The following is a 25,966-nucleotide window of genomic DNA, read 5'->3' as shown; positions in this document are numbered from 1 at the left end:
TAGGTTTAACGTCTCACCCGAAAAGCACATTGCAAGTCATTGCAGTTCTTTCCACATCTATTTCTTTCCTCACGTTTGTTTTATTCCTCTTTAAATGCTGCTCATCTGTAATATCTTGTAGCATCATGAAAAGGTCTACACTCAAAAAGCCAACTTCTCTGTTCTTTCCCAGGTGATGCCTGATTGGCTGAGTGCTTCCAGCATTGTTTTGTTTACTATTTGCTTGCTGGATCAGTATTCAGGGAACACTCTACGAGCTCAACAATAATAACTTGAATTTATGTAGCACCTTTAACCTAATTAAATGGCCCAAGGTACTTAACAAGCGTTCGCAATAATAATTTTGACATAAATGGTGATATTAGGAGAGATGACCAAAGCTTGGTCAAAGAGGTAAGTTTTAAGGAGCCTCTTAAAGGAGGAGAGAGGGGTAGAGACCTGGAGAGGTTTAGGGCCAAGGCAGCTGGAGGCAGGGCTGCCAATCACGGAGCGATTAACAGCCTGATGGCAGTATTCAATCATTATGCACCGTAGGGAGGAATATACAGGTTCCCGGAGCTTCCACATCAGGGGGTGATTTGTCATTGAATGTCATGACTTTAGAGGCAGGTCAGCACACTTGAGGGTTCAGGAACAGTCTCTCTCTCTCTCATACATGGAATAGTTTTTAAGGTTCTGTTTTTGTCATTCTTGCCTTCTAGATTCCACTTCAGGAACTGCTTTCTGTAGTGCTGCTAGGCTCCGTTGCACAATATACAGAGACCCAGAGTACAAACCCCACCAGCTTCCCAATTTCACTTCACTGGAACAGGCTGCCTTTACCCAACAGCATGTTTGTGGACATTTGGTTCCCCAAATGCTGTGGCATTTATGCTGTGGAGTGCAGCTAACACAGTGAGACCCATTCATCTGCCTTTTACTGTACTCCACAATGTAAAAGCTCTTAAAGTGAAAAGTGTTCCATTGCCCAGCACAGGATCATAGGAAATAGGAGCAGTAGGAGGCCATTCGGCCAGTCAAGCATGCTCTGCCATTCCATCAGATCATGGCTGATAATCTACCTCTACACCATTTTCCCCATATCCCTTGATGTCTTTAGTATCCAGAAACTTATCAATTTCTGTCTTGAACATGTTTAATGATTGAGCTTCCACAGCCCTCTGGGGTAGAGAATTCCATGGATTCAAATTCCTCCTCATCTCAGTCTTAAATGGCCTACCCCTTTTTGAGACTGTGTCCACTTGCTCTAGACTCATCAGCCAGAGAAAACATCCTATCCACATCCACCCTGTCACTGCCTGTAGAGTTTTGTAAGTTTCAATGACATCACCTCTCATTCTTCAAAACTCTAGAGAATACAGGCCCAGTTTCTGCAATCTTTCCTCATAAGACAATCCCACCATCCCGGGAATTAGTCTGGTGAACCTCCATTGCACTCCCTCTAATGGCAAGTATATCCTTCCTGAGATAAGGAGACCAAAACTGAACATAATACTCCAGGTACCGTCTCACCAATGCTTTATACAACTGAAGCAATACATCTTTACTTCTGTACTCAAATCCCCTTGCAATGAAGGCCAACATACCATTGCCTTCTTAATTGCTTGCTGCACCTGCATACCAGCTTTTAGTGACTCATGAACAAGGACACCAAGATCTCTTTAGACATCAACACTTCCCAACCTCTCACCATTTAAGAAAAACTCTTCCTTTCTGTTTTTTCTACCAAAGTGGATCACTTCACACTTATGCAAATTATATTCCATCTGCCATGTTCTTGCCCATTCACTTAGCCTGTTCATATCCCCTTGAAGCCTCCTTGCATCCCCCTCACAACTTACATTCCCTCCTAGTTTTGTGTCATCTACAAATTTGGAAATATTACAAATCATTTATGTAGACAGTAAACAGCTGTGGCCCAAGCACTGATCCTTGCAGTACCCCACTCGTAACAGCCTGACATCCTGAGAATGACCCATTTATTCCTACTCTCTGCTTCGTGTCTGTTAACCAATTTTCAATCATTACAGTATATTACCCCAACCCCATGTGCTCTAATTTTGTTCACTAACCTCCTGTGTGGGACCTTATCAAAAGCCTTCTAAAAATCTAAATACACCATATCCACTGGTTCTCCTTTATCTATGCTACAAGTAACATCCTCCAAATATTCCAAAAGGTTTGTCAAACATGATTTCCCTTTCACAAATCCAGGTTGACCCTGCCCAATCATATCATTATTTTCCAAGTGTCCAGTTATCTCATCCTTTATAACAGGTGCCAACATTTTCCCTACTACTGATGTCAAACAGGTCTTTAGTTCAGTTTTCTCTCTTGCTCCCTTCTTAAATAATAACTAACACCTTTACTTTCAACAGCAACATGATTTACCTAATAGGGACAGTGCCAAGGAAAAAAAAGGGAATGCCCTCATTTCAAAAATATTTTTAACCTTTCTTTTCATTCGCATCTGCCCTTATCTTGCGTTTCTCATTTTGCTCTAATCTTAACCTGTTCATGTTACATGTCCCAATTTCTCTTTAATACTCTGTTCCTATTACATGCCACCTCTGGAAACTCAAACCACCCGGAAAACAAAGGAAGCTCCTGAGCAGCTGTGGGTTCAGAATGGTGCCAGTATTGACACTTGAATTTGCCCTGTAATGTAACTGGAGCAAAAAAAACTCATAATGGGTTCGTCAGATTGCATATTACACCGTCTGGAGGAGATGTCCCCAGCTGTGTTGTATCGAACTGGTTGTGGTATAACTGCAACGAGTGTAAACCTAACTTTTTAAATTTGAATTTGTGACCAAGGCAATCAATGGGACTATTTAGAATCTTACATCATGGGAGGTGGCCATTTAGCCCATCGTGCCTTTGTCAGCTCTTTGAAAGAGCTATCCAATTAGTCTTATTCTCTAAATTTTAACTTTTCAAATATATATCCAAATCCCTTTTGAAAGTTACGACTGAACCTGCTTCCACCATCCTTTCAGGCAATGCATTCCAGATCATAACTCACTGTGTAAAGAAATTTCTCACCTCACCTCTAGTTATTTAGAGATACAGCACTGAAACAGGCCCTTCGGCCCACCGAGTCTGTGCCGACCAACAACCACCCATTTATACTAACCCTACAGTAATCCCATATTCCCTACCACCTACCTACACTAGGGGCAATTTACAACAGCCAATTTACCTATCACCTGCAAGTCTTTTAGATGTGGGAGGAAACCGGAGCACCCGACGAAAACCCACGCAGACACAGGGAGAACTTGCAAACTCCACACAGGCAGTACCCAGAATCGAACCCGGGTCCCTGGAGCTGTGAGGCTGCGGTGCTAACCACTGCGCCGCCCATAACCACCTTTTACCAATTAGCATAAACCTCTATCCTCTGGATGTTGACACTTCAGCCAGTGGAAAGTTTCTCTTTATTTACTCTATCAAAAGCCCACATCATTTTGAATATTTCTATATAATTCTCCCTCAACCTTCTCTGCTTTCAGAAAAAACAACCTAGCTTCTCTAATCTCACCACTTAAGTTTCTTTGGCTGGCACAAATACAATGACTCTCTAACATTAAGTAACACCACTGGCACGGAGAGGCCGTCAAGCAGAGCTCTCTGTAAATACTCAAACTTGCAAGTGCAAAACTCCAGTTTCCAAAAGTGATGCAAGGGTGGATCCTCTGCGAAGGAGTGTGCTGGGGCAATGTGGGTGGATGCATGCTCCACCTAGACACCAATTTTAATCTTCAACCTATCTGTCGGGCGTTTAGGTACATTGTTAATCACTGTCCGGCAGCACGGAGGAACACTGGGCCTCTATGGAGCCTCAGAAATAGTGTCATCATCAAAGAAACTATCGCAGGAGAATCCCAAAGCAGTACTCAATACATTCTGATGGCTAGACTCTGTATTTGAAGAATAATCACAGCAGACTCTCAGTCTGCACTGTGTTTGATGGATGCTGTTGCTACTAACAACTTACATTGCTGTGGATTACTAGATTACCAGTTAATGAATACCAGGTGCAGCTTTTGCTTTTGGAAAGTTGCCAATAATGATTTTTTAAGAACAAGTTTGTGGTCATAATATGAACGTTAAGTCATTGATACCACATTCCCAGCAACTGCTGCGCAATTCGTGATTTTGTGTTGTTCGGGTGTCAAAGCAACCAGCACGGTTACATGGCAGGAGCGCAAGAGGAGACAGCCTGTCCCTGGTTGACACCTAGTGGAGGGAAGTTACTTTCTACATTGCTGCATCCTCTTCAGGCAGCCAGAGGAAAATGTACAGAGGAAGTTTGGATACAGTGCTATTCAAGTGCAGAAAGCGGTGGGTAAATGGATACAGGCAAGATCTAATTGAATGGTAGATCAGGCTCAAAGGGCTGAATAGCCTATCCCTGTTCCAAAGTTCCAAAAAGATTACTGCCCATTTTTCCTGTGCATTGCATTTATTTCTCAAGGTCTACTTTAATAGTTAATCCAGAAAAACCTGCTCCAGAACTGCTTCCGTACAAGGTACAGTACTTGCAGGATAGGTACAGTACTTGCAGGATAACTACAGCATTATTGTATTGACACAGAACCACAGAGGCAATATGACCAGCTGGGATTAGAGTCACAGATTCGCAGATTGTAAAGATCATATTTTTGACCTCACTGACATCACGAATGTTAAGTTCTATAATTTTCTCAAGAAATTCTCAAACCAAACAGCAATATAGTAACACTTTAATTCAACAATCTTTGAATTTAAATTTACCACTTGCTCTAAGCAAGTTCATAACCATTAGATTTAACTAAAATACTGCGATAACCTTCTTTTAAATATGAAATTGGCTTCAGCTCCTCAGGCCTTCAGAAGGGTTTTAGAAAAATTATTAGCTGGACTATCCTGTGATTGCTTCATTATAATAGGATTTGCAAAGTCAGAAAATTTTCCAGAGACATGTACTTTGCATTTTTAATTAGCCTAAATTTTTAATTTGGTAATTTATAGTCTCACCACAGGTCCAGCTGAAAATTAGTTTGAGCTAATACCCTTTTTTCCCCATTTTTGTTATATTGCTGTGGCTGTGAAGTATCCTGCCGAACCAGCAATTAAACTGGCTGGAAAGAAAAAATATACATTTAAATGTCATTGCAACAGTTCTCTTGCAAGCGTCTTAAAGGGCTTCACATGAATCAGTGTGACCTGACAGTTATATAGGATCGTGCAATACCCACTACTGCACACTAAGATTCCACAAACAGCAGGGAGGTGAATTAATCCATTTTTGGTGGTCTCGAGGGTGGAATGCTAACCAACGCACCAGGGAAATTCAATGCCCTTCTTCAAATAGCGCGAACCTTAACCTACACCTCAACTACTGCCTTATTGGAGGGCATAGAGCAAGGACATAAGAAATAGGAGCAGGAATAGACGATATAGCCCCTCAAATCTGTTCTGCCGTTCAAGTAGAGCATGGCTCAACATCTACATCAACTCCATTTTCCCACCCTATTCCCCATATCCCTTGATTCCCTTAGAGTCTAAATATTTCACATTCATCGACTAAGCATCCACTCCCCTCCGGGGTAGAGAATTCCAAAGACTCAAAAGCACTCTATAAGTGAAGAAATTCTTGCTCATCTCAGTCCAAAGTGGCTGACCCCTTATCCTGAGACTATCACCCCTAGTTCTAGGCTATCCAGCCATGGGATACAACGTCTCAGCATCTACCCTGTCTATGCCATAAATCCATCTAAGAATTTTATATTTCAATGAGAGCATCTCTCATTGTAAATCCCAGAGAATACAAGCCCATTCAACTCAATCTCTTCTCATAGGAGAACTCTTTCATCTAGTGAACTTTTCTTTGCACCCCTTCTAAGACTACTATATCCTTTCTTAGGTAAGGAGACCAAAAAATACATAGTACTCCAGGTGTGGTCTCAGCAAAGCCCTATATAATTACAGCAAGTCTTCCTTACTCTTATACTGTAACCCCCTTGCAATAAACACTAACATTCCATTTGACTTCCTAATTGCTTGCTGTATCTACATGTTAACTTTGTGATTCCTGTACAAGGATTTCAAAATCCCTTTGAATATCTAGCCTCTCACCTTTTAAAGTGAGAGGTGTAGGCATGGAGGAAGGAGAGATTAATCGTGTATATATGAATATGTATACACTGGGTTATTCCACCCTTTGGATGTCCCACTGTGCTTTAGAACAGATGACTTTTTTTTTCCTTTATTGTGTCAGCAAACAGCTGTTGATATCTACATCAGATTCCACGAATGGCAGCGAGATGTGTGTGAGATGTTTAAGTGAGAGGTTGCATGACAATTCCCTGTTTAGTAGTGCAGGGTGCCAGATATCTAGGACAATACCCGATGATTCATCAAGATGTTCAATAGCAGAGTTTTTGAGATACATTACATTAACAAGATGGCCAGTAGAATGATCTTGATTAAAATCAGATTGCCAATTGGCAACTAGTCAGAACTTTCAAGCTGATGGTTAATTTGAGCAAATTGCAACTTTAGAAAGAACCAAAGAGAAGGACAGTACTTAGAAGGGATCCTTTCCCGGAGATTTCAATGAGGAATAAAACAAGGATTTAAAAGCATCGTTATGTACAATTCAGAACAGTGAGATCCTACCAACATTAGCAGTAAAACTCAAGCAGATTCTTCTCACCCTTTCAGTTTCTTGCAAATAAAGCAGAGCTATGTCACCAGCTTTCTCATAACATGTAATTATTTCTTGTTCGGTATCGGGCTGCAGAACATTTCTTGGCGATGCTGCTGCTACCAGCTTCTCTAAACACAGACCTAGGGAGGAAAGAAAATTAGATATGTTCATTTATAAACTGAACTGGAGAATGGAGAAGTGCATCAAGCTGAACTCAAAAGTTCTTGGCTCCAGATTTGACAGCCAACCTGTAACGGATTAGGACAGTGGTGAGAGAACTATAAATCAGTTTTAAACTTGGAGTCTAGTCAAAGAATGTAGTCAGGGGTCCACATCATCAACAAGTTATACAGCATCTTTCAGGTAGAAAATACATCCCAAGGTTCTTCAGACACGTAAGGAAAAAAAAACAAATGAGCTTGTGAAGGAAATATTAGGAAACACTATCAAAATTGGGTCAAACAGGTGGATTTTGAGGAGGACCTTAAAGGAGAGAGACGGTGAAAGTAGAGGGGTTCAGGCAGAGAATTTCAAATTGTGGGACCTCTCAAAAAATGAGGAAACGTAACTCTCATACTGTCCCCTCTGTGGGCTGACCTACTTGTTTTTACAAAAAACTGCCCTCCTGCATCTTCAAGTCCAGGCCCAAGCCCCCTAGCCTTTGCTGTACCCTGACTGACTGCCATGTATCTCTTTTCCATCTCTCTACTCCCAGCAATTGGAAGGGCTAGGTGGTCCTGAACCCCTTCCGTGTAGGTCATCCAAACCAACTACTTCCTCTCCCAAGTTTATATTCTCAGCACCGCTTACACTGGGCTCACATGAAGAGAGCTAATCCTCCCCCATAATAGATGTTGCGGCTGCATTTGGTATTGGCAAAAAGATAACTCAAAGTTCTTGGTAATGACAGAAAATAAATTATGTTTGCCTAACTTCATAAATACTTTGATGAAGTAACAGAAAGGGTTGATAAGGGTAGTGCGGTTAATATTGTGTATTTGCACTTTCAAAAGGTGTTTGATAAAAGTACCACATAATGGACTTGTCTGCAAAATGAAAGTTCACGGGATTAAAGGGACAGTGGCAGCATGAATACAAAATTGCCTAAGGGGAAAGAGCAGGGGAGTGGAACTAATTTGATAGCTCTACCTATGATGGCCTGAACAGCCTCCTTTTCTGCAGTATCATTCTATGAATTTATCTAATTGCATCCATTTGGACCCAGCTGTCAGCCAGGGCCCACGTGGACTGTGCAGCAACATAATGGGAAGGTCAGGTAGATGTCCAATTTTGTAAAATCTTGTCCAGGACTTTTGAAATCTGTGCAAGTCTGGGGAGTGCGAAGTTGCTCTGAATGCAGTATGCAGTGTAAACGAGCTGAATTCAGAGCAACGCAGCCCCACAAGATGGTGAAGCCAGTTGCAGTGCCAGCAGCTCTGAAATATAAACGGGTTGTGAGACACTCATGCAACAGCAACTTCCAACAACTTTGATCACAGGTTGCCATGGAACCCAAGTTGTTAACTAGCATGATTTATTCATCATTTTCTTTTTAAGCAGCATACCGCAGTAAAAAAAAATATTGATGAGAAAAATGACAGGAAATACTAAGCAGTGGGTAGTTGTCATTTGGCACAGGAAAAGACACAAAAGGTCCCATTTCTGTTCACTTATACACTGTGATGGCTTTAACCAATTTATTTTGTTGCCATAGGAACTCTACGTGACCAGACAAACCTCCTTTCACTCCTAACCAGACTACAGCATCACGTTTCTTACAAAATGTGACTGCAGTGATGTTTACAACCCTCTGGCAGCACCTTAAATTGCAGGACCGATTCGAACGAATTGCCGCATAATTTGGAACGTCATTCACAACATCTTACTGTCTCCTTTAATGTAGGGAACATCCTCAGTCCCTGACAAAGGGGAAATGGATGGCGAGCAGTTGTAGGAGTGTTCGGGGAGAGGACTGAAAGCACGGATAGAAAATGGCAGGTTTGAGGACACCGTTAAGTTTGGGGGAAACAGAGGAACAGCAAGGTTTTCTGAGAGTGTCCCAAAGGGAGGGATCAATGCAGCTGACGGCTCTGCCACCAACTGTGGAGCAGAGGGACAGATGCACAGCAGGTCAGAACAGGGAGTACACTGACTAAGACACGGGGTTAAAAATAATTTGGCAGGTTAGGATGAAGCGATGGAAGGATTTGCAAAATGAGATTTTCATACATTGGAAATGGAGATTGAAGACGACAAGAGAGACGTTGAAGTAGGTTCAGTACAGGGCAGACATGGGCAATAGTGCTTTGGTTGTGTTGCAGTATATAGATCAGCTCAGGACACTGGCAAAGAAAAAAAGACAAGCACTTTATGGCCAATTAAATACATCAAGTGTAGTCACTGTTGTAAAGTAGGAAACGCAGCAGCCAATTTGCACACAGCAAACTCCCAAAAACAGCAATGTGATAATGATCGGATAATCTGTTCTTCAGTGATATTGATTAAGGCATAAATGTTGCCCTGGTGCACCAGGTAGAACACCACTGCTCTTCCTTGAAATAAGTCATTGAAGATGGCAGGACAGGTTGAGAGTGCGGTCAATAAAGCATACAGTGTCCTGAGCTTTATCAAGAGAAGCATAGAGTACAAGAGCAAGGAAGTTATGTTGAACTTGTATAAGACACCAGTTCAGACTTAGCTGGGGTATTGCGTCCAGTTCTGGGCACCGCACTTTAGGAAAGACGTGAGGGCATTGGAGAAAGTACAGAAAAGATTCACAAGAATGGGTCCAGGGATGAGGAATTTCAGTTATGAAGATAGATTGAAGTTAGGACTGTTTTCCTTGGAGAAGAGAAGGCCGAGAGGTGATTTAATAGAGGTATTCAAAATCATGAGGGGTCTGGACAGAGCAGATAGAGAAACTGTTCCCACTCACGAAAGGATTGAGAACGAGAGGGCACAGATTTAAAGTATTTGGTATGAGAAGCAAAAGTGACATGAGCAAAAACCTTTTCACGCAGAATGGTTAGGGTCTGGAATGTGCTGCCTGAGAGTGTGGTGGGCTAGGTTCAATTGAAGCATTCAAAAGGGAATTAAACTGTTATATGAAAAGGAAGAATGTGCAGGGTTACGAAGAGAAGGCAGGGGTATGGAACTGAGTGAATTACTCTTTCGGAAAGCCAGTGCAGACACGATGGGCTGAATGGCCTCCTTCTGCACTGTAACAATTCTGTAATTCTGTGAAATAGTGCCATGGGGGCTCAGTTGAACATCTCATCCAAGCACTAGGAAAAGCCAAATAAGGGTTTCAGCAACAGTGAGTTGAGCTAATGACAGAGGCAGGCAAATTTGAGTTGAAGACCAGCTGTCAGGCAATATTGATATATAACATATATTGAAACTGACCATATGACTTCAGATGCTGCTGCCCTGAGGCAACGTGTAAACATGGCCAAGGAAGAGACAAAGACGAGATCTTGGATACTATAGGGGTGACTGTGCAGAGACAAAGGGAGCAATCATTAGTGGAGATGCAGAGGTGGATCACAGTCGAGATGAACACGGGGAGGTGACAGAAAAGGATGAAGTGGTGAACCATGATAAATGATGCAAAAAAAAAAGTCAAGGAGGAAAGGCTGCGAGATTATCTGCTTCGCTTGAAAATTCTTAACCTGTTTTATGCTGACTATGGGCAGGCTTTTATTTTTAAATACTATGAAAGCATTTAGCGAGACGCAGCCTGTCTGCAGGTGTAGGGTTGGGGCTGTGGAGAATGATAAATAGCAATGGATCTCCAGAACTATTCCAGACAGTGAGTTGGGGATTTGAGAGCAATGGACTGGGAGACAATGTAAATAGTTAGCAGTAAAAGTTTCTTTTAAGCTTATTTCATGAGGCAATCAAGATTAATGGATAGGAATGAAGTGTTTTCATTTGATTGGTTCCTGAGAAGCTTAAATAAATCATAAGTTTTTTTTGGTGCAAAGGGCACATTTAAAGTGTGATGTGCCTTATTGCAAGCCTTTAATATAATTAGATGTGTTTCCTGGAGGGACTGAGGGATATTTATGTCACGTTGGGGAGATATAAACTGTTTTTATGGGAAGTGGGGGAAGAGGAAGGCAGTCAAACGCCAGACTACCTGCATATTCAGTACTGATAAACCAAAACAGATCTGTAGAATGCAAATAAGGAGGCATTCTGCAGTACAGCAATTAGGGATTATAATTGGGAGACACTGCCCAAAAAAAGTTAACTTGTCCAAGTGGCAAAACCATATAGTTGGTGAGCAGTGAAGTCAGCCTTAAAGAAAGTGCTTTCACAACCTCAGGACATCCCAATTATTTCTGAAATGTAAACTTTGTTGTGATGGGGTTACAAATTTGCATACAGCAAGGCCCTATAAACAGCAGTGAAATAATGACCAGTGTCAGTGATGTTTGTTGAGGGAGAAGTATTGGCCAGGACACTGAGGATAACTACCCTGCTCTTCTTCAAAATGGTGCCATGGGAACTTTTATGTCCATCTGAGAAAGCAGACTGGGCCTCAGTATTAAGTGAGATTTTCAACAATTCTCAGCACTCCAGACAGTAACTGAAGCACTGACAAGGAAGAGATGTGGGAAATATTTATCGTAGCTCCCTGTGGGTTATAAAACTCTATCTGGAACACTGATATGATATTTCCAACAATTCAAAAAAAGATGTTAAATAAAAGAGTCCCCCTCTGCAAAAGTAAGTTCACATCGACGGAAATCCACTCAATTTCATAGGTGTCACCTCCTATCCTCCCCTCCGGTTTATTTATTGCAGTCAGAGTGCGTTAGTCAGATTTCAGACCTGGATTTATTGTCTCCACTTCCAATCTTTTGAGGGTGAGTGACAGACTAAGCCTTTATAAGAGGCAAGTCCTTAGGAAATCTAATAACTTATGGTTTTATCCTACATGTGCAATATTACTATGACTGGGACTATCACTTGAGCCACAAGTGCAGCATCACAGAAAGATTTCCCACACTGGGCTGAAGTACCTTCTAAGCTCTCATTGAGCACATGCAGGCTCTGTTCCTAACTGGCCCTATCATTCTGATTTACATCACAGATTAATCCCTCACTCAATTGTTTTGTTTACGATAGATTTTTGAAATATCGGTACTCATACTTTTTAGAAAATTAAAACACCCGAATCCCATTTTATACATAAAACGGAAGCCAAAATAAATTGAGTCTGTGCCAGCTCCTTGAAACAGTTACCAATTACTCCCATTCCCCTGCTCTATCCCTATAGGCCTGCTTCACTTCCTCCTCCATGCACCCACAATACTCACCGTGCCAATAAATGAGACTCCAACTTTTCAGCAGCTATCTGTACTTTTTCAAGTGATCATTCTTCATGCATGCACCAACCAGCTAATCTACATTGCAACTGAGCTGTCTTCTCTCCATATCTACATGTACACTTTCCTGTAGGGGCAATGGATCAGAAGCAGAAACCCTGCCAAGCCTGCATGTGTGTTGAGCCAATTATAGAGCTTCCACCAGCACCCAGTTTGAGATCACAGGATTAAGAGGATGCCATTAAGCTCCTCAGGTCTGTCATGCCAGTTGATTACATCATGGCTGATCTGTATCTCAACTCTATTTATCTGCCTTTGATCTATATCCTTGATACACTTACCCAAATCTATCGATCTGATTCTTGCAAGTATGCATTTACTTAGCATTAACAGTCTTTTGGGAAGAGTTTCAGATTTCTACTAACCCTTTGGGTGAAAAAGCACGTCCGAATTTCAGTTCTAAATGGCCTAGCGCTAATTTTAAGAATGTGCCCCATTGTCCTGGGGTCCCCACCAGAGGAAATAGTTTCTCTCTATCTTATCATTTTAAATACCTGGGTTAGATCCCCCTTCAAAACACTAGGGAATACAAGCCACATTTATGCAATCAGTCGTCATAATTTAACCCTGTAAGCCTCGGCATCATTCTTGTGAATATGCCCTGCACCCCATCTTCTCCCCCCTCCTCCGCTGTCTCACTCCCACAAAAGGTCAATATATCCTTCCTGAGGTGCAGTGCCCAAAATTGAACAATTTTGTTTTAAAAAAAGGTAAAATTCAAATTTGGTGGAGGGAGTGAATCGACACTGCATAAATTTTACTTTTGCAATGGATGGTCAACCAGCTCCCGCCCATTTTGCGTCCTTCGCTGAATTTATCCCTGTTGATGTAAACTTTGAGCATGTCTGCAGCAGTAGAGCTTTGGAGTCATGTCAGCGATTGGTCATGATCGCGGGTCGGCAACTCTGGTTGGAGGTCTTCCAGGAGTATCCATCACATGACACTTCCACCTCCCAATTGTCCAATCCCCACCCCACCTCCACACACATACGACTGGTCGCCTGAAAGGTCCATCCTCAGTATGTTCCACCCTCCCACACCAATCAAAAATCAAACAGACTCTTCATTACCCAACTGGATGCTCCCTGTCTGTCGGTCAAACAGATTTCATTCCATCTCCAATATTTTTTTATGCCCCCATGATTTTCTCTGTCCAGGAAATTAAACTTTAATTTAATTCACGGAGACTACAAGGGAGTCGAGGGTTACTGGGGGGGGGGGGGGGGGGGGGGTGAAGAAAGAGAGGCTGGCAGGATAGTGGAGTTAAGGCCACGGTCAGACCAGCCATGATCTTATCGAGGGGCTAAATGGCCTACTCCTGCTTCTATTTTGTATGATCTTATGATTAAGCCAATCCTGGAGGGTTGGCAACCTTATTATGATTACCTATGCGCTATTAAGCACAATCCTGAGACTCCAGTCTGTAATTTTCAATTTAACATACGTCAGGTTCAGAGACACAGTTAAGTCCTGCTGAGGATAGTGTTTCCCAGCACAATTTGCAACATGGAGGGTAAGGATTACAATTCAGACATTACTTTCAGACAATAAGCTTTTACATTTCAAAATAAGGATAGAGCCTTCCAACATCAGAGTGGATGTAATGCAGCTAACTGCAAATATCAATCTTATCTACAGTGTAAAGATACTGATACTGGATTGTGCCATTATCTGTCATACAGACAGTTTAATAAGGATTTTATGACAAAGCCCGTCAGATCTGCAACTACACTGGGTCCCATGGAGACACAGTACTTGTAACCATGGCAACATGACCTACGATAATAGAGAATTTTAAAAGGGACAACGGATGAGCAAAATTTAACCTATTGCATTCTCACCAACCCGTGATCGGGGTGCACATCACTATCCAGCGAACTAATCCTAGAATGATACAGTACAGAAGGCAGCCATTCCTCCCACCATGCTGCGACTTTAGAAGTGTTAACTATTTAGTCCCACTCTCTGCTCTTGCCCCATAGCCCTTCAAACTTTTCCCCTTCAAGTATTATCTAATTCCCTTTTGAAAGTTATTATTGAATCTGCTTCCACCGCCCTTTCAAGCAGTGCATTCCAGACCTTAACTCATTGTATTAAAAACTTCTATTCATCTTGGCTTGAATACATTTCCTCAGTCCTCTATTTCTCACTTTCCTGAAAACTTATCATTTTTATTATTTTTTTATTTTATATATTTAGAGATACAGCACTGAAACAGGCCCTTCGGCCCACCGAGTCTGTGCCGACCATCGAACACCCATTTATACTAATCCTCATCCCATATTCCTACCATATCCCCACCTGTCTCTATATTCCCCTACCACCTACTAGGGGCAATTTATAATGGCCAATTTACCTATCAACCTGCAGGTCTTTGGTGGTGGGAGGAAACTGGAGCACCCGGAGGAAACCCACGCAGACACAGGGAGAACTTGCAAACTCCACACAGGCAGTACCCAGAATTGAACCCGGGTCGCTGGAGCTGTGAGGCTGCGGTGCTAACCACTGCGACACTGTGCCGCCCATTATGATGTTAATCCTTTTCAATAATGAACTGTTTAAATGCTTTGAGTGAAGGAACCAGGAAGCTTAATTTAAAAAAAAACAGAATTTGCAAGAATCCATCTTTTTTTATATTCAAGGAAAACTTTGAAATTGTTCTTCCCCTCCTCCCCCACCAACCCCCTCCCCTCCCCCACCACCACCACCCCCCTCCCCTCCTCCACCAACACCACCCCCCTCCCCTCCTCCACCAACACCACCCCCCTCCCCTCCTCCACCAACACCACCCCCCCACAACCCACCTAACAAATTTCTCCTGAATGAGTATTCACTGGAATATGGACTACAGAAGTGCAGTTGACAATTACAACTGTCTGTTCTGAGCTGGACAATAAGGAGGAGTGTTTGGAACACAGGAAATAGGAGCATGAGTAGGCCATTCGGCCCCTGTGACTACTTCACCATTCAACTAGATCATGGCTGATCGTTGATCTCAATGCCATTTTCCGACACTATTCCCATATCACTTAATACCTTTAATATCTAGAAATCTATTGATCTCTGTCCTGAACATACTCAATGACTGAGCCTTCACAGCCCTCTGGGGTAACGAATTCCACAGATTCACCACCCTCTGAGTCAAGAAATTCCTCATCTCAGTCCTAAATGGCCTACCGCTTATTCTGAGACTGTGACCCCTGGTTCTAGATTCCGCAGCCAAGGGAATCATCCTTCCTGCATCAACCCTGTAAAAATTTTGTATGCTTCAATGAGATCACCTCTCATTCTTCTAAACTGTAGTGAGTACAGGCCCAGTCTCCTCAATCCCACCTCGTAAGACAATCCCGCCATCCCAGGGATCAGTCTGATGAACCTACGCTGCACTCCGTCTATGCCAAGTATATCCTTCCTTAGATAAGGAGACCAAAACTGTACACATACTCCAGGTGTGGTCTCACCAAGGCTCTATACAATTGCAACAAGATTTCTTTACTCCTGCACTCAATCCTCTTGCAATAAAGGCCCAAACAGGAGTATGTTGTGGTCGATTGTTTCAGTGGCTCTGGAGGTGTTGAGGAAATGCACCATGGTCACAATCAGAAAGGATGCCATTTGTGATATTGATTAGTGCATTTCAGTGTCGTGACACAGGTCACAGCCCAATTCCCAGTGGCCACGCAGCACAAAACTGCCCCAGGCTCAGCACTAAATTGGCAATCTCACTCAGAGAGGCCACAGAAATGACTGGTGTGGGAAATGTGCGGTACTACATAAGGGTTGTTTTTTGTTTTTTTTAAAGAGTTTGGAGCTACAGTACATAGGAATAGGCTAGTCAGCGGTTTGAGCTTGCTCCTCTATTCAATGAGATCATTGTGGGATAGAGTAGCGGGAGTTTTGCTTTGCATTATTGCTGCTACAATTAACCAGGGAGTGTTTGGTGCTCAGTGTGTTCCATTTCCAACACTAACACCCTTCACACTGATGAGTATAAAAGTGGCCCCAACTGTTTTTGGAATGAGAGAGAAGGGAAATAAAGCTGGATGAATTAAAAAAATGAGATGAATCAGGTGGTCCAGTGCTTCGATATTCCTGTGTGTTGGGTCATGAATTAGTAGCATTTAAATTTAAGTCTGCAATTGATTCCCGCTCTATCCCCTGCTAGCTTCCAACCTGGCTGTACCTCTCCACAGAGACAATGTGCATTGTCAGGCTATTCCACTATAGGGACATCACATCTAAACTCCAACCCTGTTCTCACCTAATGTTCATGCGCTCACACTCCAGCAGGAATCACCAGATAGCAACCAGGATCAGGAACCCTGGCCGATTTTGGAATCCTTTACCCAAGGCCAATTGTTACCCTGATAGACAACTGACTTAGGACAGACTGAGGATCCAACCTGGGATCTTCCTGGTCAATATGGTTCAGTACCACGTTGCTTACTGTATTACCAACCGAGTCGTGGAAGAGCAAGAGATGGAATACTGCAAAGAACTGCACAGAATGTACCACAGAGAAACAGGCCATTCGCCTAACAGGTCTGTGCTGGTGTATTTGTTCCATAGGAGCCTCCTCCCACCTCTCTTCATCTACCCTGATCAACAGAACCTTCTATTCCTTTCTCCCTCATTTTATCCAGTTGCCCCTTAAACGCATGGGCTGTAAGGGAGGGGTAGCAACTCTCATAGGCAGGCTCACCGTACTCCTTGGAATGGCTCGTCCTATATTGGTACTCATCTTCACCCATCTCTCACCTGTGGCTCCAAGCAGCTGTTAGCATGCAACAGCAACCACACCCCAGTAAACCGCTTCGATGGGCGGGCCAAACCAAGTGAGGGTAGCCCTCAAGTCTCCTACCCTCGGCAAGTTAGGGTTCGTCTACCCTGGCATGTGAAGACTGATTCCGACGTATTGGGCAAACGAGACCAATCTAAGATCCAACAGCCTTGAAAGAGGTTCAGCACATGTTGTGCAACGCGCAGAGCTCGACAGACACAGAAGACGTCCTGGTCACCCACTTCATCCAGGTCTATCTCCAGCTGTCTAGACTCGAATTGCCACTGGACCAGGATAGGTTAGGACAAGAGAGATGGACTGACAATGCGCAACTCTTCCTCACTAAAATCCAATTCACACGCAAGTACTGTTCATCACCATTATCAACTGTCACAAATCCTATGGCGAAACTGCAGGTGTGGATGCACTGGGAGCTGTAGCCGCGAGCCTGCACACAGGCAGCTCAGGGCTCAGGCCATAGGGTCATTTACCCTGTAAGGAAGAAGTAGTGGAACTCGGCAGCACCCCCCCCCCCCCCACGTGACTCAGCAGCCCTTTTCAGAATGAGGAAGGGGTTTAAAAAAAAACATTATGTGCTTCACCTACCCTGGCCAGCAGGCCACAGCTGATGGGGATCCCATCAACACAGTCGTAAGTCAATCGCAAATAATAAAGTAAGGGTGACACCAGTCACCAGTGGCACATGGAACATGCGCACCTTCATGGAGAATACCACAGTCGACAGAGCTAAGAACTGTTCTCATTGGTGAACAGTTGGTTAAATACAATGTCCAGATTGCTGCGCTCAGTGAGACTCGTCTACCTGAGGAGGGTCAGCCCAAGGAAATTGGCGCAGGTTATACATTCTTTTGGAGTGGCTGTGGAAAGGAATGGCATGAAGCTGGTCGTGAACTATCTCGGCAGTAAGCTGACTTGCCGTCCCAAGGGTGAAAATGATTATCTGATGGTGCTTAAACTCTCCCTGCATGGCAACAGGCAAGCAACTCTCAGCGTGTACGCCCCTACCATGACCATCCTGATGAAGTCTAAGATAAATTTTATGATGACCTCCACTCCTTGACTGCTGCTGTGCCAAAGTCAGACAAGCTAATCATTCTTGGCGACTTCAATACAAGAGATTGTACAGATCATCAGTAGTGGGTAGGGGTCATCAGAAAAAACAGGGTTGGCATTTGTAACAGCAATGGTCTCCTCTTGAAGACGTGTGCTGAGCATGACCCCTTAATCACCAACGTAGTTTTCCGCCTCCCGAACCATAACAAGACGTCTTGGATGCACCCCCATTCCATGCGTTGGCATCGAATCGACTACATCATCACTAGTCGGAGGGATAGAAACATAAAAAAGGAGTAGGCCATTCGGCCTTTCTAGCCTGCTCCGCCATTCAATACGATCAATGCTGATCATCCAAACTCAGTAACCTGTTCCCTCTTTCTCCCCATATCCCTTCATCCCATTTGCCCAAAAGATTTATATCTAACTCTTTCTTGAATATATTTAATGATTTGGCCTCAACTGCTTTCCGTGGTAGAGAATTCCACAGGTTCACCACTCTCTGGGTGAAGAAATCTCTCATCTCAGTCCTAAATGGCATACCCCTTATCCTTAGACTATGACCCATGGTCCTGGACTCCCCCGCCATCGGGAACATCCTTCCTGCATCTAGTCTGTCCAGTCCTGTTAGAATTTTGTAGGTTTCTATGAGATCCCCTCTCATTCTTCAAAACTCTTGCAAATACAAGCCTAATCAACCCAATCTCTCTTCATGTCAGTCCTGCCATCCCAGGAATCAGTCTGGTGAACCTTCGCTGCACTCCCTCCATAGCAAGAACATCCTTCCTCAGATAAGGAGACCAAAACTGCACACAATACTCCAGATGTGGTCTCACCAAGGCCCTGTATAATTGCAGCAAGACATCCTTGCTCCTGTACTCGAATCCTCTCGCTATGAAGGCCAACATGCCATTTGCCTTCTTAACTGTCTGCTGCACCTGCATGCTTACTTTCAGTGACTGGTGCACAAGGACACCCAGGTCTCACTGCACCTCCCCCTTTTCCAATCTATTGCCGTTCAGATAATAATCTGCCTGTTTTTGCCAAAGTGGATAACCTCACATTTATCCACATTATACAGCATTGCCATGTATTTGCTCACTCACTCAACTGGTCCAAATCACACTGGAGCTTCTCTGCATCCTCCTCAAAGCTCACACTCCCACCCAGCTTTGTGTCGTCAGCACGATAGGCAGGATGTGCATGTAATGAAAGCCACGTGCAGCGCTGACTACTGGACTGACCACCATTCTATCATCTCAAAGCTAAACATCAAGATCCATCCCTCTAGACACCCCCAGGACATGAAGGTCCAGAAGCATTTCAATGTCTCCAGGCTCAAACAGGCAGTTGTGAAGGAATCTCAGAAATCAGGTTCGCCTGTGTACAACAAAAATGGACATTCACTGCATCGAGCGACCTTCAGGGATATACTGTACTCCACTGCTCTGGAGGTCTTGGCCTTACCTCTCGTAATCATCAAGGTTGGCTCGTCAAAAACAATGAGGTAATCCAGAAACTACTGAAGGAGAAACATCGCCTCTGAGGGGCTTACCTCAATGACAAGTCATCACTATCCAGGCACAATGCCTATCGTAACATCCACAGGACTGTCAATGCAAGCTCAGAGATACAAGACACTTGGCTGAATCAGAAAGCAGATAAACTCCAGTCATATGCCGATCACAAAGACTGGAAGAGATTCTACAATGCTCTGAAATCTGTCTTCAGGCCCCAATCTCCTGGTTTGTCACCAATTCTCATTGCCGATGGGTTAACATTGCTCAGAAAAAGCCCAAATTCTAGAAAGATGGGCAAAGCACCTTAATCGCATCCTCAATTGGCCTTCATCCCTCAATGAAGAAGCTAACAGGTTGCCATCAACTGTTCCCTTGATGACCCTCCTACGCTGTTAGAAACGACCAAAACTATGAAACTCCTGTCTAGTGGCAAAGCTCCAGGAGCTGATGCTGTCCCAGCTGAGGTCTACAAGGCTGAAAGTCAATGCCTGGTCAAGAAGCTCAATGAACTGCTTCAGTCTACGTGGGAGCAAGGAACCATCCCGCAAGAATACAAAGATGTCTCCACTGTTCACCTGTACAAGCAAAAAGGAATTTGCCAATCTTGTGAAAAATCAGAGGAACCTCACTCTTCGCCATTCTGGCAAACTCTTTGCCAGAATCCTTGTGAACCGCTTAGTGCAACATCTTGACCAGGATCTGTTGCCAGAGAATCAGTGTGGTTTCAGAACAGGCCGAGGAACCACTGATATGGTGTTTGCAGTCAGACAGCTCCAGGAGAAATGCTAAGAACCGAACGTGGACATCTACACCACATTTGTTGACCTGACCAAGGCCTTTGACACAGTCAGTCATGAGGGTCTTTGAAAGAAATGGAGAAATTCGGTTACATGAAAAATTCATCACAACGATTTCAACAGTTCCATGATGGAATGCTCGCGCATGTCCTGGATGATGGTGAATCTTTGAACCCATTCCCAGTCACGAACGGAGTTAAGTAGGGCTGCATGCTAGCACCAACCATTTTCAGCGTGTTTTTCTCTGCCATGCTCTTCGATGCTTCCATGATGGCGATCTTGGCATCGAAATCAGATTTCGCATGGACCAGAAGCTGCTCAATCTGAGACAACTCCAGGCAAAATCCAAGGTCTCCAAGGACATACTTCATGATTTCCTGTTTGCCAATGACTGTGCACTAGTTACTGGTTCAGAGCTGGACATGCAATGCAGTATGGACATATTCTCCAACGCATGCAACAACTTTGGCCTTATGATCAGCACAAAGAAAACTGAAGTAATGTACCAGCCTCCTCCAGGAAAGCCCCATCTCGAGCCCAATGTTTCAGTCCATGACCAGAACCTGTCAGCAGCGGATAAGTTCACTTATCTCGGCAGGACACTCTCTCGAGTTGTCTATATCGATGATGGGACACATGCAAAAATTGTCAAAGCAAGTATAGCCTTTGGCAGACTTCGAACGTCAGTCTGGGAATGAAGAGGAGGAAGTCTGCCTACCAAACTGAGAGTCTACATATCAATAGTCCTGCCCGTTCTGCTCTACGCATGCAAGACTTTGACTGTGTACCCGCATCACGTCAAGAAGCTCAACCACTTTCACTTGAGCTGCTTTTGGAAGCTTCTGAAGATCAGACAGCAGGACAAAATAGCAGACACTGAGGTGCTCACCCGAGCTGGCATGTCAAGCATCCACATCACATTGAGATCGTCACAACTGAGTTGGGCTGGTCATGTCGCCAGAATGTCTGACACTCGCTTCTATGGAGCATGAGAGTCTGGGGTGCACTCTCATGGCGGTCAAAGGAAGCCCGACAAGGACACTCTGAAGGCTTCACCTAGGAGTTTTGCTATTGATCCAGAGTCCTGGAAGAAGCTCGCCCAGGGTCTTTGCACCTGGTACAACCAAATAAAAAAGGGTGCCGCCTCCTTTGAAAGCAAGCGCATATCAGAGGCAGAGAGAACACGGAGAGGAAACCCCGATCCAGCAGCTCGTCCAAAGCTCAATCGTCTGCATGATTCTGCCCTATTTGCAGCAGAACCTCCCGGACGCAGATCAGCCCTAGCAGTCAGCTACAAACCCACCAGAACCCTACCAAACACCCCAGATGATGGACGTGGTCATCTTTGCCTCAATGGAAAAACAGGAAATGTGTCGATGCTATTCGCTTCAGTAATAAGTGATCAGAACAATCAAACATTTTATATTTTTTGCCAAGCTGCTTCTTCCCGTTCCTGCCTAAAGGCTTTCACTAACACAGTGGCGCAGTGGTTAGCACTGCAGCCTCACAGCTCCAGTGAACCGAGTTCGGTTCTGGGTACTGCCTGTGCGGAGTTTGCAAGTTCTCCCTTTGGCCGCGTGGGTTTACTCCGGATGCTCCGGTTTCTTCCCACGCGCCAAAGACTTGCGGGTTGGTAGGTAAACTGGCCATTGTAAAAAAAGAAAATTGCCTCTAGTATAGGTAGGTGATAGGAGAATTGAGGGAAGGTGGGGATGTGAGGGGGGAAAATGGGATTAATGTAGGATTTGTACAAATGGGTGGTTGATGGGTCAGCGCAGACTCGGTGGGCCGAAGGGCCTGTTTCAGTGCTGTATCTCTCCATGACTCTAAAATACTGCGGATGCTGGAAATCTGAAATAAAGACAGAAAATGCTGGAAACACTCAGCAGGTTAGGCAGCATCTGTGGAAAGGAACAGCGTTAATGTTTCAGGTCTGTGCTTCCTTGAAACCAGTTACGTCTGTAACATTTTCCACGTCTGACGAAAGGTCAGAAACGTTAACTGGTTTCTCTCTCTAAAGATGCTGCCAGACCAGCTAAGTATTTCCAGCATTTTCTGTTTTTATCATAAAAGGCTTTCACTCTTTGCTAGATTAGGGCTCCTCTATTACTTTATTCATGTGTGAGCTGAGACACGAAGTGTCAGCAGGCTCTTAAGGAGATCATCATGCCACTATTTCGAAGAGTAGGGAAATTCCCCTCAGTATCCTGGCCAATATTTATCCCTCAACCAACATCACTAAAATAGATTATCTGGCCATTATCACATTGCTGTTTGTAGGATTTTGCCAAGTACTACAATGCATGTCAATTTTGGGCAACGACACTAAGCTGACTCTAGTCTCTTGTGGATTCCTGCTTCCTTTGTCTCACCATGGATGGTCATGCCTTCAGTCACCTAGGCCCGAAGCTCTGGAATTTCTTCCTTAACCCTCTCCACCCTGTCCTCTTTTAGGATGCTGCTTAAACCTACCTCTTTCACCTGTCCCCTTCTTTGGCTTGGTGCCAATTTTTGCCATAATGTTCCTGGGATGTTTTACTACGGTAAAGGTGCTATATAAACGCAAGTTATTGCTGACAGGTGTAGTAAAGTGCTGCTATGTAGATTATACTACCCTCCCCATGGATAGCACTTATAACATTGGTATCAGACGAATGATCATGTAATTCACGACCATTATGGAATAAAATAACCTCTACAACCAACATTTTGATGTTAGGAAACTGGATTCTTGTGAGTTTTCTATGGAGGAGCCCTTTAACAGAATTTTCAGTGCCTACACTTAGTGCAGAAAAATGAAGACAGGCTTTACATTTTTTTTTAATTCATTCATGGGATGAGGGCGTTGCCGGCCAGGCCAGCATTTTTTGCCCATCCCTAATTGCCCTTGACAAGGTGGTGGTGAGCTGCCTTCTTGAACTGCTGCAGTCCATGTGATGTAGGGACACCCACTGAGCTGTTAGGGAGTTCCAGGATTTTGACCTAGTGACAGTGAAGGAACGGCGATATAGTTCCAAGTGAGGATGGTGTGTGACTTGGAAGGGAACTTGCAGGTGGTGGTGTTCCCATGTATTTTCTTTCCTTGTCCTTCTAGTTGGTAGAGGTCGCGGGTTTGGAAGGTAATGTCGAAGGAACCTTAGTGCATTGCTGCTGTGCATCTTGTAGATGGTACACACTGCTGCCACTATGCATCGGTAGTGGAGGGAGTGAATGTTTGTGAATGGGGTGCCAATCAAGCGGGCTGCTTTGTCCTGGATGGTCTCGAGCTTCTTGAGTGTTGTTAGAGCTGCACCCATCCAGGCAAGTGGAGAGTATTCCATCACACTCCTGACTTGTGCCTTGTAGATGGTGGACAGGCTTTGGGGAGTTACTCGCTGCAGGATTCCTAGCTTCTGACCTGTTCTTGTAGCCACGGTATTTATTTATACATAGGACGCACAGTACAGAATCAAGCGATTCATCCCAACTAGTCCATACCAGCATTTATGCTCCACTCGAGCCTTCTCTCATCATTCCTCATCTAAGTCTATCAACATAACCCTCTATTCCCTACTCCCTCACATTCCTATCTAGCTTACCTTTAAATGCATCTATGCTATTGCTTCAACCATTCCCTGTTGCATTTATATAGCGCCATTCACATCTTCAGGTCATCCCAAAGCACTTTATAGCCAAATACTTTTGAAGCATAGTCACTGTTGTAATGTAGGAAACATGGCAGCCAATATCTGCATAGCAAGCTCCCACAGACAGCAATGTGATGATGCTCAGGTGATCTGTTTAGCCATGTTGGTTGAGGGATAAATGCTGGCCAGGGCACCCAGGGAGGAGCAGGAGAACTCCCCTTCCCTTCTTCAAAATAGTGCCATGGGATCTTTAACATTTACCTGAGATGGGGCCCTGGTTTAACGTCTTATCGGAAAAACAGCAACGCCATCAGTACTGCATTGGGAGGGTTAGCCTGGGAATGATGAATGCCAGTTGTTTCGCTCAGTCCTTAAAAAGGGCAGGAAAGTCTGGAGACCATACTACCTGCTCACAGCACTTCCCCGAAATCCGTCTGAAAGGAAATCATGTTTTACCACTTGCAAAATTCTCTCACGTCTTTAGTCTTTGCAGAGGTCGGCCGTTTAGCATCTGCTTCGCACCAGGCTGGCTCTCTCTGTGATGTGACTGACAGGGAAACCTGCCTGTAATGCCTGAGTGGCTGAATACACTTTAATAGGGTCTGTACCCCGGGACACTGATCCACAGCCACCTGAGGCCAGGAAAATATAACTGCTTTCTTGACTACAGAGTTTACAGCCTATTATTGAGATGTGCAGTGTGATGAAAATAAAAGCTCTCTGGGAAGGTTGATACTCTGAGGTGATTTTGTTCATTTTAATACAGTCTGTCTCTAATTGTATTTCTTTTTATTACATAGATATTCAGGGAGTTCTTTGAAGAGACAAGAGAGAAATCCACGCACATGTCTCCGGAGTGAGCTTGGTAGACAGAGTTACCTTTTCTCACTCCAAATTTTATTATATTCTTACACCTTTGCTTCCACTTTGATCAGCAGATATTTGATTAGAGGTAGCTTTATAGATTTGCAGGCAACTGTATGAAAGGTTGAGGGGATTAGATCAATCTTACCTGGGTTTACATAAGACTCAGAATCTGTGCCCTTCAGATTCAATTCCTTGAATCTGTCTGTTCTCTGTCTCTCTCCCTCTTTTTTTTTCTTTCCCTCTCCATCTGTCTTACTCTTTTTCTCCTCTCTCTGTCTGATTCTCACTCTAACAGTCTACAGGAAACATGAAACAGTGATTTTGGATAACACCTCCAGCAGAGATTTTAAAAGATCTGCCATCTAAGTAAGCAAACTTCAAATACAGTTCCATGGCAATCTGATTCTGTTCCACAATAAACTTGTACTCTTGACCAGGATGATACCAGGGCTAAAAGGAAAGGTTACATAGACTAGTTTTATACTCCTTAGCGTATAGAAGATTAAAGGGTGATCTAATTGAAGGATTTAATAAGGGAGGTAGAGAGAAACTATTTCCTCTGGTGGGTAGATCCAGAACAAGCGGCACAGTGATTAGCACCGCAGCCTCACAGCTCCAGCGACCCGGGTTCAATTCTGGGTACTGCCTGTGTGGAGTTTGCAAGTTCTCCCTGTGTCTGCGTGGGTTTCCTCCGGGTGCTCCGGTTTCCTCCCACAGCCAAAAGACTTGCAGGTTGATAGGTAAATTGGCCATTATAAATTGCCCCTAGTATAGGCTGGTGGTAGGGGAATATAGGGACAGGTGAGGATGTGGTAGGAATATGGGATTAGTGTAGGATTAGTATAAATGGGTGGTTAATGGTTGGCACAGACTCGGTGGGCCGAACGGCCTGTTTCAGTGCTGTATCTCTAAATCTAAAAAAAATCTAAATGACCTTAACAAAGTGATTCCTAACAACGCAGCCGGAGACTGACGCCATCAGTCTGCGCCAAGGTGTGCACATGCGCAGACAGGCTCCTGCTCTCTGCGCATGCGCTGCGTTCCGACTTGCCAGGACTGGTTAGCACATGCGCCGATGACGTCATCGCTCGACGTGTGCATCTTCGGGCAACGCACCTGGTTGGCCTCTGCGGATTCGCTTTCTGGCTGCTCCGCTTCCCACTGCCCCTCGCCGCTCTCTCCGGCCGCTCCAGTCCCCGCCCTCCCCCCACC

General features: G+C 44.1%; 1 protein-coding gene across 2 annotated transcripts in view; it reads right to left on the bottom strand.

Annotated features, from left to right (window-relative positions):
- Positions 1-25,966, bottom strand: part of ttc7b (tetratricopeptide repeat domain 7B) — a 358,122-nt gene that overhangs the window by 306,171 nt on the left and 25,985 nt on the right. For both annotated transcript variants that reach the window (XM_068038566.1, XM_068038567.1), the window contains exon 4: positions 6,701-6,834. In XM_068038566.1, the coding sequence (XP_067894667.1) occupies positions 6,701-6,834 (134 nt within the window). The remainder of the gene's footprint in view (positions 1-6,700; positions 6,835-25,966) is intronic.

This window comes from Heterodontus francisci, chromosome 9 (genome assembly GCF_036365525.1).
Source record: "Heterodontus francisci isolate sHetFra1 chromosome 9, sHetFra1.hap1, whole genome shotgun sequence".
Classification (NCBI taxonomy): domain Eukaryota; kingdom Metazoa; phylum Chordata; class Chondrichthyes; order Heterodontiformes; family Heterodontidae; genus Heterodontus; species Heterodontus francisci.
The sequence above is the reverse complement of the archived record's forward strand: the minus strand, read 5'-3'. Positions and strand labels throughout refer to the sequence as shown.